Source organism: Pelophylax lessonae, assembly GCF_965119305.1.
Source record: "Pelophylax lessonae genome assembly, chromosome: 1".
NCBI lineage: Eukaryota > Metazoa > Chordata > Amphibia > Anura > Ranidae > Pelophylax > Pelophylax lessonae.
The window spans coordinates 521,688,441-521,702,603 of record NC_138768.1 but is presented as its reverse complement, the minus strand read 5'-3'; the positions used below and the strand labels follow the sequence as shown (position 1 = coordinate 521,702,603).

Genomic DNA, 14,163 nt, shown 5'->3' with positions numbered 1-14,163 from the left:
CTTAAAAAAAAAAAAACTTTTCCCTTGGTGTGGATTTTTCCTAAATTACTTTACAGAATCGAGAGATCCTGTGCTGCCTAAAGCTAGAAAATCAACCTGTAGCAAGATCTGTCATCACACTTTGAAGGCTCACTTTGCATGGTCCAAACCATGAATATTTCACCCTTGACGATACTCTGTGGGATGTATCTTGTCCTTCCTCTGATCTGCAACATTTGGCCTTCAGTACCCTGACAGGTCAAGTCTCTGGACTGACTATTCGCTAGGAGACCTCTGACTACTCATTCCCTGGTATAGAACTTTGTTTAAGAGGTGGCTCACATCGCTCCCCCTGTTCATACATAAGTCTCGCCTTGGCATTTTAATTTGGTCCTGTAGGCTTTACAGAAGCCGCCCTTTGAGCCTATTCTGGATTCTTCCTTACTCCTAAGTAAGGAAGTGTGGAGTAAGTACTCCACACGATCTTAATCCAGCATTTCCATGATTCATGTAACCAGTGGAGGGCAGTTCCCTGCTCACAGCTGTCAAAAAAAAGAAACCATTGTATCTTTCAGTTCATTTACAGATCAAAGGGATTACCATTAGTCTGTAAATGAGGTCAGTTTAACTACTTAGAAAAAAATTCAATTTAAAAAATCGCTTAGTCTTTATCTTTGTTATTTTGTTCCTGTGAAAACTGCTTTGTGCGGTTACAGAAGTTCCGCATGAAGTCCATTCGCATGGTAGTGGCATCCCTACATCAGGAGGTTTTCTTCTCCCTTTGATCGACATAAATTACGCCTACCCGCACATTCTAATATGTGCCGGTCACCAGCGCTTCCTCCATTTTGTCGTGGGTGAGGAGCCGTTTTGTGGCCTTGTGGTCTCTCCTTGGGTCCTCGCAAAAGTGTTGGCCCCAGTGCTGGCATTGTTTGAGTCAGCGGGCGATCGCGGTACTGGGGTACCTGGGCGATCTTCTGCGAGCGAAGTCTCCGACTGTTCTGATGACCATCTGGAGATTACTCTACGAACTCTGTGGGAGTTTGTTTGGATTCAGAAGTCTGCTTTGGTTCTGTCCTTTAAAAAACTGGACTACCTAGGTCTGACCCTGGACTCTGCCTCAGCCAGAGTTTCTTCCTCTGGAAGAACTCCAGACATTGAAGGAGACAGTGTCCACCTTCGAGGCAGTCTATTTGCACTGTTCCTCACAAGATCTCTGCAAAAGTGATTCTGGTGAAATGGGACAGAGGTGGCTTCGTTCTCTGGTGCTTCGACAGGGAAAATTCTCCCCCCTGTACTGGACGGTTGTCACCTCGGATGCCACCCTTTCTGGGTGTGGAGGCATCCTCAGCACAGATGTGCTCAGGGGGTTTGGATTCTGGCAGAGTCCAGACTGCTGAATAATGTACTGGAACTCCGAGCGATCAGACTTGTCTGGCTCATTGGACAATTCGTCTCCAGGGGCGTCTGGTACGAATTTATTCAGACAAAGCCACAGCCGTGTTCTGTCAATCACCAAGGGGGCACAAGAAGTGTCCTGGCGGCTCAGTAAGTAGCCGGCATTCTTAGGTGGGCTGCCGATTCGTTCCAGTCCTCTCAAACTCCTGCCACGACTGCTGTGCAGGATCGAGGCAGAAAGGATTCCGGTCATTATAGTGGCTCCAGATTGGCCTCACCGGTCTTGGTACGTCGATCTGGTACGGCTGGTCGCCAATTCGCCTTAGGACTTCCTCTCAGGGAGGATTTGCTGTCCCAAGGACCAATCTTCCATCCTGCTTTACAGTCGCTGGCTTTGATGGCTTGGCTGTTGAACGCCAGGTGCTGAAGGATAGGGGTTTGTCTGAGTCGGTGATTCCTACGCTGTTGAAAGCTAGAGAATCTACTTCTAGGAAGATCTACCGTTGTACGTAGAATACTTACATTGTGTGATACTTGGGGTTCATTCTTTGTGGATCGGGTCTTAACCTTCCTTCAATGGGGGGTTGGAACAGCAGTTGGCCTTGAGTACCATCAAGGGCCAGGTATCGGCTTTGACATTTTTTTTTTTTTTTCCAATGACATTTGGCCACACACTCCCTGGTGCGTACCTTTCTTCAGGGTGACATGTTTTTACACATTTTGTATTTATTTTTGGATGTGTAAGTTGCCTTTTTTAAAGTCCCACATCCTAGGGGAATTTCTTCTGTATTTGTGTTTAAAGGGATGATGCAACCTACATCCTGACACACATATGACTGGACTAACCCTTTTCTTCAGGGTGTCCGACATTTTGATTCCTAAAGTGCGCGCTCCATTGCTGCCCTGTGATCTTAATTTGGTGCTTTCAGCTCTACAGAAGCCTCCCTTTGAAAGAATTCGGTAGCTTTTTCCTGCTTTTGCTCTCCCAGAAGGTGGCCTTTTTTGCTGGTTACACCTCTGCGCGCAGGGTGTCGCAACTGGCGGCATTATCCTGTCGTTCGCCTTATGGTGATTCACAAGGATAAGGTGGTGCTTTGCCCCTGTTCGTCATTCTTTCCTAAGGTGGTCTCAGACTTTCATTTGACTTAAGACATGTGTTGCCTTCCCTGTGTCCCAGGCCTAAACATCTGAAGGAAATTGCCTTGCATGCCTTGGGTGTGGTCCGGTCAATTAGGGTGTACCTGGCAGCTACAGAGTGTTTTAGGAGGTCAGACTATTGTGCTCACGGACGGACCTCACAAAGGGTTATCCGCTTCCTCTGCGACCATTTCCAGATGGATCAAAAAGACGGTGGTTCAGGCCCATTCCATCAAGCGTCGGGGGAGCAGGTTTGCAAGGCGGCCACCTGGTCGTCGGTGCACACTTTTACAATGGTTTTTATAACGTGGATGTGTTTGGCATCTGGGGAAGCTTGTTTTGGCCGCAATGTTTTGCAGGAAGCTGTTTAGAGGACCTGGACCTCTTTCAGGGTGTATTGTTGTTCAGTCGAGCTCCAGTTGTATATGGTAGAGCTCTGGTTAACTTTTTTTTTTTTTTTTTTTTCACTTTTTAGCACTTTTTTTTTTTTTTTTTTTTTTTAGCTGCAGAGCTACTGGAGTTCGTGTGGGTTTGTGGCCTTGCATTACAGCTAATCCTCGGCATAGCTTTGAAGGCTTTACCTGGACCCTACTAGGAGGCAGACTTAGGGCCAGCCTGTAATGTGCCTTCCAGCACTGGACTCTACTAGAGGCACCCACATTAGCACACCATACAATGTGATGAGGTAGCCACAGAGTGATTTTTGCAGGTCCAGGGCCTGGGTCCACCCCTCTGGGGGAACATAATCCTGAAGACTTCTTAGTTGGATATGCCCATCAGAGGGCATAGAACCTGGGGGAGGCATATCCCCATCCTCTCAATTATTCTGCCAAGTGGTAGAAGACTTCTGTGGTAAGATAGGACCTTTCAATCTTATGGTAGCTTAATTGTGCTAGAGGAGTTAACTTGGTAGCAATGATAGTGACTGTCAATCTTTGGCAGCGGAAACTGAAGACTGCAACCATTTTTTAAAAATGTGTTACCAGACCCTGGGCCTGGGTGCAACATTGTTTGTGTAGCCTTAATTTAGTTCAGCCTGCTGTGCATGTGCACAGTATTCTCATAGTATGCATCACTGGCTTTCTCGCTCCTGATAATCACACTAAGCAGTTAATACTTCTTGACCTTGCAGGCTGGTCTGCGAGTACCCTTTTAGAGGGATTTCCTCACATACATACATACACACACATGGTGGATAACTGGCATAAGGGTAGGAGACTGTTGGGCCTGACCAGCTTCTGCTCATCTAGCGGTTCAGAAGGGCTACCATGACCCTTAAAGGCCATGGCACCAATAATTGCAGCACTCCTCAGGGTCCCAAGTAATACAAGGAGTCTCAGTCTGCAGAAAGGATATAATTGATTTTCTTATTGATGCAGACTGCACATGGCCTAGATCTGGAGCTACCTGTGGTGGCTGCTCCTTAGGGGACTAGCCTGGGTTCCCTGAAGAGTCCTTCACATGTTAAGACTTTTCCAATACATTCCCTGTTTCATTCAGTCCTGTGTAGGGATTGTATATATAACCGTTCTCCAATAAGTGATAACACACCATGCCCATATACATATCAATAATAAATGCAATATACAGTATAATCCAAAATTGGATATCAAAACCAATGCATTTGTGCCAAATCATGTAAGTGAAAAAAACTTCAATGTGTAAAGTCCACATTTAGTGAATAATCCCTCCAACAAAATAAGTGCACTTTACCTCCAGTGTCCACACCAAATGGAACTCTCACCTGAATTGTATGACCTCCTATTGTTAAGCAGATCATATAAAGTTTAAGATGTAATACTCCGAGCTGGTCACCAGGAGTCTCTCTCCTGCAAATAGGATTCCAAACATAGGCTCCCAGGCAGAGAGGCAGAGAAGTAGTACTCCCTAGCAGATTTTAAAGCTGTTCATTCATGCTTATGAGAGACAAACTGTACCAGACCAGTTAGTGCTTAAACGTTTCAGCATCAGGTATCTGATTCATATATAAAAAGCTGCCATCTGGCTCACCTAGCTTAGGCATTGCTCGGAAGTCTCTTCAGGTGGTTCTATGGGTTCTGTTCAGCTACCTCTGTTAAGCTGTTGGTTTTTCGTTTGGGCCATTAGTCTTTTGTTTGCTCAGTTTCCCACCCCTCAGTTGGGCTACTTTTTTACATTTCATTGTTTCCTGAATAATTTATGCATCCTGTAATTATTGATTAGAAAAAAGGATTTTTGTCTTACCTGTAAATACCTTTTTTTTCTTAAAGTGCATTACAGGACATAGGTCCTTCCCTTCTGTTCTTTTGATTCACTTCTGCTGGTTTGCCAACAAAACTGAGGCATGCTGGGAGTGAGAGGGGGTTGTACTGGGCTGTTCTTATAGCTTTGTTTGTCAGTGTCCAATACCTTGAAGATGGCAGAATGACCTATTGGTTCCAGAATACTTTATTCTGTCTGTGTCCTCTAATGTATGCCAAGAAAAGTAGGGCTGCCTTTTGAGGACTACAGCATACTACAAGTGTAGTGGGACTACTTCACCCACATATCTGCAAGCTGAATTACTGGTAACCACAGAATTGAAAAAAACAAAGCCACTGTATAGGAGTGTCCTCCTCCTTCCCCCTTTTTTTTTTTTTTTTTTTTTTTGTCATTTGGCTTAAGTTTTTATCTTCATTTTTTCTTTTTGTGACAAAAGAAATTTTAAAGATGGTTTACTTAAGTATAAAATAGAAACCTCTCATGCACATGACTGAACGATTGAAGTGAATACAGAATCACTTCAGTTTAGTTAATTGCTCTGTTTGCATCTTGAAGAATGATCTGTAAAAAACATAACCATATAAATATTGTTTCAGGAAACGGATGACAATTGATGAAAGTTTAGAACATTCATGGATTAAGGTGAGAATAAGGGATTATTTATAGTTTTTTGGCATTTCCTTTAATTCTGTGTATTCTTCCTTTTCACAGCCTGTTTCCTACTGCGCAAGTTGTGCTGCGCTTTCTGAATGGTCCTGCTCTCTTCAGGGACCCGTGTGTCTCCCAGAAGGCATCGGAGGGAAAGGAGAAGGGGCCGGAAATTACGTAGATCGCCACAGTACGATTGTGGCGATTTTACCCAGGAGTGGGAGCGGGTACCTGGTTTTGACAGGTACTCGCGTTAGCGCGCCCCCCCCCAGTTTTTGGGTGGAGCTCCACTTTAATGCACCCCTTGCATTAAGGTAAAAAAAAATGTTTAGACATTGAATTTGGCCCCTCAACCCCCCCCCCCCTTTTATACTTAACTTAGCCCTCATTCCAGCACTGTGCACATCTGCAGCTTTTCTCTCCCCTTACTTCCGTGTCTCACTGGCTTTGCTGGGGCATCGGGAGCCATTGGTTCCCAGTGCTGTCAATTTTAGCCAATGGAGCGGGTGGTTGGGGCAGAGTCCCGCTGTCTGTGTCAATGGCTGAGATGATTTTTTTTATTTCCAATACGATCAATTAAATCCTGAAAAGTCATACGATAAAACTGCTAGGGTATTAGAGAAGGTGATTTTTGGTTATGAAGGTGTAATACAAATAGGCCATCATCAAACGAAAAAACTGGCTACAGAATTCATCCAAACCTGCAGTCTGCTGGAGTTCTTAAAAAAAAAAAGGGAAAAAAAGGCAAACTAGTATATCAGGCTTTAATGTAGTAATGCAAAATTTTGAATAATATATAAAATATGCAGAGTTATTATTAAAATACATTATCTGCATTTGTTACTTATTGCCCAACAATTTTGAAAAATCTATGAAAGAAATAAAATGCCTTGTTTCCCTTATGTAGCTGGAAGAGTTTGTAACGCACACAGGCAAGTTATCTTGCAATCAAGATTTTGCAGGTGGTCACAATTGTGTGGAGACCTATCGATCCCTTTCAATAAAGCTCCTCCCCAAAAAATGGTTTATATTTCAATGTCTATATACTGCCTTCCAAAAGGAATCGGTTAGAGACCCACCTTTATATGGAGAACCTAACTTGCATCTGCCTCCATGCAATGGCTTCATGTGTTTATAGCACAATATCGGAAACCTCCAATATCGCATATATACATATATAATCTCTTCCGTAATTAGAATTGATTAGAGTGACCTCCACATATGAAAAGTGTGTAACCCTTCAGATAATCTTTACCTTTTGTAAAGGCGAGTCCGAATGAAGGGTATTGTAGACCGAACAGATGCATCCAGCCCTGGAAACCTGTCAAATAGTGTCTAGAAATGTTATCTGTACACTACAAAGGATGTCCTACTGATATGTAACCTAATATGCCTCCTATCGCCCAAATGTAAAATACAGTGCATCTGAAAACTATTCACAGCGCTTCACTTTTTCTACATTTTGTTATGTTGCAGCCTTATTCCAATATGGATTAATTTTTTTCCTCAATTTTACTAACAATACTTCATAATGACAACGTGAAAAAAGTGTGTTTTGAAATCTTTGCAAATTTATTAAAAATAAAAAAGGAAAAAAGTATTGTACAGCCTTTGCTCAATACTTTGAAGCACCTTTGGCACCAATTGCAACCTCAAGTATTTTTGAGTCTGATGCTACAAGCTTGGCACACCTATTTTTGGGCAGTTTCTCCCATTCTTCTTTGCAGGACCTCTCGCACTCCATCGGGTTGGATGCGCAGCCATTGTCAGATCTCTCCAGAGATGTTCAATCGGGTTTAGTTCTGGGCTCTGGCTGGGCCACTCAAGGACGTTCACAGAGTTGTCCCGTAACCACTCTTTTGTTATCTTCGCTGTGTGCTTAGGGTTATTTTCCCGTTGGAAGATGAACCGTTGCACCAGTCTGAGATCCTGAGCGCTCTGGAGCAGGTTTTCATCAAGGATGTCTCTGTACATTGCTGCATTCACCTTTTTTCTCGATCCTGACTAGTCTCCCAGTTTCTGCCGCTGAAAAACATCCCCACAACATAATGCTGCCACCACCATGCTTCACTGTAGGGTTGGTATTGACCAGGTGATGAGCGGTGCCCGGTTTGCTCCAGACATAATGCTTGCCATTCAGGCCAAAGAGTTCGATCTTTTTTTCATCAGACCAGAGAGTTTTGTTTCTATTGGTCTGAGAGTCCTTCAGGTGCCTTTTGGCAAACTCCAGGCAGGCTGTCATGTGCCTTTTACTGAGGAGTGGTTTCCGTCTGGCCACTCTACCATACAGGCCTGATTGGTGGAGTGTTGCAGAGATGGTTGTTCTCTCTCCACAGAGAAACACTGAATCAGAATAACCATCGAGTTCTTGGTCACCTCCCTAACTAAGGCTCTTCTCCCCCAATCGTTCAGTTTGGCCAGGCGGCCCGCTCTAGGCAGAGTCCTGGTGGTTCCAAGCTTCTTTCATTTATGGATGATGGAGGCCACTGTGCTCACTGGGACCTTCAATGCTGCAGGAACTTTTCTGTACCGTTCCCCAGATCTGTACCTCAATACAGTCCTGTCTCTGAAGTCTACAGACAATTCCTTGGGCTTCATGGCTTGGTTTGTGCTCTGGCATGCACTGTTAACTGTGGAACCTTATATAGACAGGTTTGTGCCTTTCTTAATCCTGTCCAATTAACTGAATTTACCATAGGTGGACTCCAATCAAGTTGTAGAAACCTCTCAAGGATAATCAGTGAAAACAGGATGCACCTGAGCTCAATTTTGAGTGTGACGGCAAAGGCTGTGAATACTTATGTACATGGGATTTTTTTTATTTTTTATTCATTTTTCTAAGATTTTAAACAAACTTTTTTCACACTGTCATTATGAGGTATTGCTTGTAGAATTTTGAGGAAAATAATGAATTTAATCCATTTTGAAAAAGGGCACAATGTGGGGAAAAAAGTGAAGCGATGTGAAAACTTTCAGGAAGCACTTTAACTACCTCCCACCCGGGCCATAGTACATATACGGCCGGGCGGGAGTCTCGTCCTTCTGAATGGACGTTCCGGAACGTCCTTCAGAAGGAGAGAGATCGCGCCGCCGCGGGCACGCGCAGAGGCGCGATCTCGATGTGCCTGTGTCCCTCGGACACACGGCAACAACATTCGGCAGGAGGGCCCTGTGATTGGCCCTCCTGATCACATGACGGCTGTGTCCAATCACAGCCGTCATGTAATGTAAATAGAGCCGTTGTAACGGCTTCGATCTCTTCTCCTCCTGACAGATCCTGTCAGTGAGGAGAAGATCAGAGGATCGGTGCTGCTGCGGGGGTGATCAGTGAGTATTTCTAATTACTCACTGATCACAGGGGGGGTCTGTGCTGGTAATCAGAACATTGATTACCAGTGCAGCCCTGGGGGGGGAGGGGTGCCACTAAGCCACCAGGGATGCCCACCCATGACCACCAGGGATGCCCACTATGGCCACCAGGGATGGCAAGCAGGTCTCAGAGAGCCCCCCAGTGCCCTCCCTATAAGTGTTGCCCATCAATGGCATCTATCAGTGCTGCCCACCAGTGCCATTATTGCCATCTATCAGTGCCGCCCACCAGTGCCCATTATTGCCCACCAGTGCTGCCTATCAGTGCCCATCAGTGCCGATCATTGCCGCCCATCAGTGCTGCCAATCAGTGCCCATCAGTGCTGCCTATCAGTGCCCATCAGCACTGCCTATCAGTGCCCACCAATGCTGCATATCAGTGCTATCTATCAGTGCCACATATCAGTGCTGCATATCAGTGCTACCTATCAGTGCCCATCAGTGCTGCATATCAGTGCCACCCCATCAGTGTCTCCTCATCAGTGCCTGTCAGTGCGGCATCATCAGTGCAGGAAAAAACATATCTATTTACAAAATTTTATAACCTAAACAAGAAACTTTTTTTTTTTTCAAATTTTTCAGTCTTTTTTTATTTGTGCACCAAAAAATAAAAAACCTGACGGTGATCAAATACCACCAAAAGAAAGCTCTATTTGTGGGGAAAAAATGACACAAATTTGGTTTAGGTACAGTGTTGCATGACCGCGCAATTGTCATTCAAATTGCAACAGAGCTAAAAGCTGAAAATTGGTCTGGGAAGGAAGGGGGTTTAAGTGCCCAGTATTGAGGTGGTTAAATAGCGTAGATAATTTCAAATGGCAAGAGGCTTGAAAGAGTCCCTAAATATGCAAGTTCAAAATGAGTATGATGCTGATCATTTGAAAAGTCATCTCCAGAATGATCCATCAAGTCATCCACAAGTGCATTTCAGCATGGGAAAGGCAGGCACCTAAACCACTGGCCGGTTTTGTTGGCCCCGCCTGGGAGTGTTTCATATGTGCTCTTATTTATTGAAACAAGCAGATAGTTGGAAAAGTTATGTTGCTATCAATCTGCTTTACAATACTACACACTGGAATGGGTGGATATTTCTGTTAAATGTTAGTGGAATACAGCACTGAAGGATTGCATCCTTGAAGTAGGCCATGTTAATATCTAGCCTTACAGAGCCTTTATATAGCGATACTGGAGGTTTCAAAGTATTGCACAAAAACATGTCATACCTGTACATGAAAATGTTATCCTTACGTCTGTGTTTCTGTAACCAATATCCTTTTTGAAAGGTTCTGTATAGACCAGGGGTGGGGAACCTTTTTTCTGCCAAGGGCCATTTGGGTATTTATAAAATCATTCGGGGGCCGTACAAAATTTATCAACTTAAAAATGTGCGTGTTATATTTGGTCAAACATTTAATTAACTCACCCCTAATGTGATGGCTGCAACTGCTTCTCTTTGGTGAGGTGTGTGATGTTAGCTGGTATTGATGATGTTGCTACTCGCAACTGGTTTTCCAGGTTTGAGTCAGTTAGTCTGGAGCGCATTCGACTCTTTTTGTGGTGGTAAGTTTTGAAACGAACCTCTGGTGGGTATAGCTGGCTGGTACTGCTCGTGGGTACAGCTGGCTGGTACTGTTGTGGGTACTGCTGGCTGGTACTGCTGTGTGTGCTGCTGGGGGGAAATGCTGGCTAGCAGCGGCACCGCGCTGGAGGAAGAGGCGATGTTTCCTGTATTGGTCACAGGCGGAGTGCATTTGATATCACTCCGCCTGTGACTCACTCAGACTGTCAGAACGGAGCCAGAACTATACAGGAAGCATCGGCTCCATTCTGACAGATCAGCTGAGAGACACCGACTCAGCTGCACGGGGGGGCCAGACCAAATGACTTTGAGGGCCGCATACGGCCCCCCAGCCATAGGTTCCCCACCCCTGGTATAGACCCTGAATAAGAAGCCGATTTTTTTTGAGGGACGATCTTCATTACTTGGTTGCTAACTTTTATAGGTAATAACTCCAGGAGTAGATGATCAGGGAATATCCGAATGCCTCCTGGGTGGGATAAGCAAGAATTTTTTTTTCCTCCCACTGGAGCACATTGGTCCATGCCTTTATTGGGTTTTTTTGCTTTTCTCTGGATCAGCTATTGCATAGGATCGTGTATATGGAGGTTTTCAATTTTTATCTTGATGGTATCTTCTTCTTCCTTCTTTTTTTTTTTTTTTTTTTTTTTTTTTTTCTTTTAAACCTACTGTATCTGTTTTTCTCTCTCCCCTCTGTATGCCCTTCAACATTGAAGTGCTATGATATTTCTTTGTATTGCTTTATTGAATGATCATATTTGTGCATCATAAGTATTTATTTGCTTAGTTGCGCACTTTTGGAAAATGTTTCTAGATTTGATCACACTTGCTATTCTCTTCCTTCCCGACTAACTGCTCATTTACCAGCAAGCAGAATCCTGGTGGTGAATCTCTAGCTCCAAGTCGATATGAATTGCAAAATTTTACATTAGTGAAATGGTAAATGTACTAATAAGAAACTAAAATGAGGATTACTCTTTTTCTACCTCTTCCTATTTAGGCAATAAGACGCAGGAACGTGCGCCGTGAAGATAGTGGAAAACGCCCTGAGCGCCGGAGATTGAAGACGACAAGACTGAAGGAGTACACCATTAAATCGCACTCCAGCATGCCTCCTAATAACACGTATGTGAACTTTGAAAGATTCAGTCATGTGCTTGAGGAATTGGGGGCAGCTGAGGATGCATTACGAGAGCTGCAGAAAAGCCAGAATACCTCCCGTGAGGATCTTTGCGCCCTGCATTCCATTTATGAGGAAAAAGAAAGCTGGTATCGAGAAGAGCAGGAAGGTGTAACACGGCAACTGATGGGACTTCGGCAGGAGATGCAGCGTGGTGAAGGGCAACGTTCTCAGGTTCAGGAAGATATAAGGAGTGCAATGCTTGTTGTGAATGGCTTGAAGAGAAGAATGGGACGTCTAGAAAATAGATATGAAGCACTGGCTGCCCAGGTCAGTGCAGAGATGAGCTTCGTGGAAGAGCTTCTTAAAACAATGGAGAGGCCAGAAGATGAAGGTGTCAGGGGTGTGTGCTAGGCTTGCATGTAGGGCCCCTGCCCCTTCTCATTTGGACAACGCTAACTAGAATCGGCTATGGAAACGCTATATTTTTTCACCAACACAGACTGTTCTATCTATATTTTACCTGTATAAGGACTTTGTATGATTCCATAGAGAAGTGAAAGTTATAAGCAAGTAAGTGTTTGAAATATGATTTGCAACTGGGAGATAAGAAAGTGACGTAAAAGTGGAGGTATTTGAAGGTATGTTGCAGCAAGGACTAAATTGGGGTTGGTGGCTTAGTAAGGAAGGGACTTCTAAACTATGGTTTTTAGTTTGTTCTTGAGTAGGTTTGAGTCTTAATTTTATTTTAATTTAGGTAGAGTGGGATAGAGAAGGTTAGAACCTGTGTCGGGTTTGCTGCTGTTTCCATAAATTAGACATGAGGGGGTGATCAACCTCAGAACACAGACCACATTACATTACGGACAGAAGTTCTAAACTTTTCTCCCCTCTAAAGGAAAATGTTTTTTTATTGCTGCTTGGGAGGATTTCCCCTAACTTCCTGTTCTGACACTGGTCAGTTTTAGAAGTGGGGAGATTTTCCTCTTTCCCACATGACCCATGATACAAACGGCAATAAAAAGTTTACAAATCTTTTTTCTTTTCAGGTTTCCTTTTTACGGCATTTGGGTAGTTTTATTTTTTTAGCTGAAGCTGGAGTTTGGCTTTTGATAAGAGTTCATGCGCTATTTTATATTCATTCTGAAAACTGCTTTATGTTTTCAGTTCTTTTAAGGATTCTGTTTTCATTCATCTTGGAGGACCAGTCATCACATTTTCCCTGTTGTTGTGTATATTTATTATAAAAACTAATATTAATTTTATATATATCTGTAATGTTTTTTTTTGTCACTTTTTGAGTTAAAACACTTGGTAAAAATAAAGTGAGATTAGAGACTGGTTGTTGGCTAATGATATTATATGTATAGAGTTAAAATTTAATTTCTTACACAAGACAAGAAATCTGGTTGTAAGCCCCAGAAGACTTAAGCTACCCACATACTTGCTGTACTGACTACATTGAAGTGGTATCAGAAATGTATTTGTTTTGCATTTGAATTTATTTGATATTTGCAATATGAATACATTTAAAAGAATTCATGGCCCTGGAGTAGGACAGAGCAAACAGGGGAGCACGGAAAAAGTATCAATGTTGGGGGAGGGGGTTGTTTCAAGAGAACCTGTCACTTTGCTCTGAATAGCCTAGCTATAATATGCATATAAAGAATCACTAAAATGGAATGATAATCACAAAAGTATAGACACTATTTAAACTTTTAAAAGTCCTGCCCAATGACACACAACACAAGATTCTTGTTATTCCCACAAAAATAAATAAATGCCTTCTGTGCCCCTTTCTAATTTTGGTTCCACTTTGTTAAAATGCAAAATCTTTTAGTGCCGGTTTACATTTGTGCGATGCAGGAACGCTGCGAATATACAACGTGTTACCGCATCGCATCCGCACCCCTGGCAGTTCACAGTGTCATATGCGATACGCTGGGGGTGTCAATTAAAAGTTAACGACACCCCCAGATCAGATCGCATATCGCAGTGCGATCTGTAAGTTCACACAGAATTGGATTGCACTAGTGTGAACCACCATGCGATCAGATTCTGCTGCAGACCAAAAAGGGGACCTGTGCGTCTGTATGGCTGAATTTGCACCGCACAGAGATCACATATAATTTTAGGAGTAGCGTGCTCCGAATTACATGCGATCTCTGTAATCGCACTAATGTGAACCGGCACTGAAAGTGAACCTGTGCCCAGGCTATGTGAGGTGATCTCATTTCATTTGAAATTTGGCAACCTGTGCCAATTGTTTATCTAATACATTCCCTCTGTGTATGCTGTTTTGCAGGGACCCCAGCTTAATAATTCCTTTGACTTAATATGTACAATATAGGTGTAAATCTTTGTCAGCTTTTATATTACTTTATGCCCATTTCAATACTAATATAAAAATGATTTCCGATTAAAAAAGATGTGTAGGCTACCCCCTTGCCATGAGGATATCAACCCACTCAATTGGTGAGCGGCACTGGTATCTTAAAGCTGGATACACATTTTACAATTTTCTTTAGATTTTTTTCCTTTAGATTCACCAAAACTATATAATATGAGGTCAAACCTAAACACTTTCAATTTGTATGCAACCAGGCAGACCCCTGCACTACATAGTTGAAGGTAAATCTAAGGCCCCTTTCACACGGGCGTTCCGTATGTCCGTATATCACCCCATCCGCTT

The 14,163-nt window shown here is 43.3% G+C and overlaps 1 protein-coding gene across 1 annotated transcript in view; it reads left to right on the top strand.

The window, feature by feature from the left end:
• DAPK3 (death associated protein kinase 3) overlaps window positions 1-12,214 on the top strand; it is a 31,242-nt gene extending 19,028 nt beyond the window's left edge. Inside the window, exons 7-8 of the mRNA XM_082254706.1 lie at window positions 5,352-5,397; window positions 11,352-12,214. Coding sequence (XP_082110832.1) covers window positions 5,352-5,397; window positions 11,352-11,885 — 580 coding nt within the window. The 3' untranslated portion in view covers window positions 11,886-12,214. The remainder of the gene's footprint in view (window positions 1-5,351; window positions 5,398-11,351) is intronic.
• The last annotated feature ends 1,949 nt before the right edge of the window (window positions 12,215-14,163 follow it).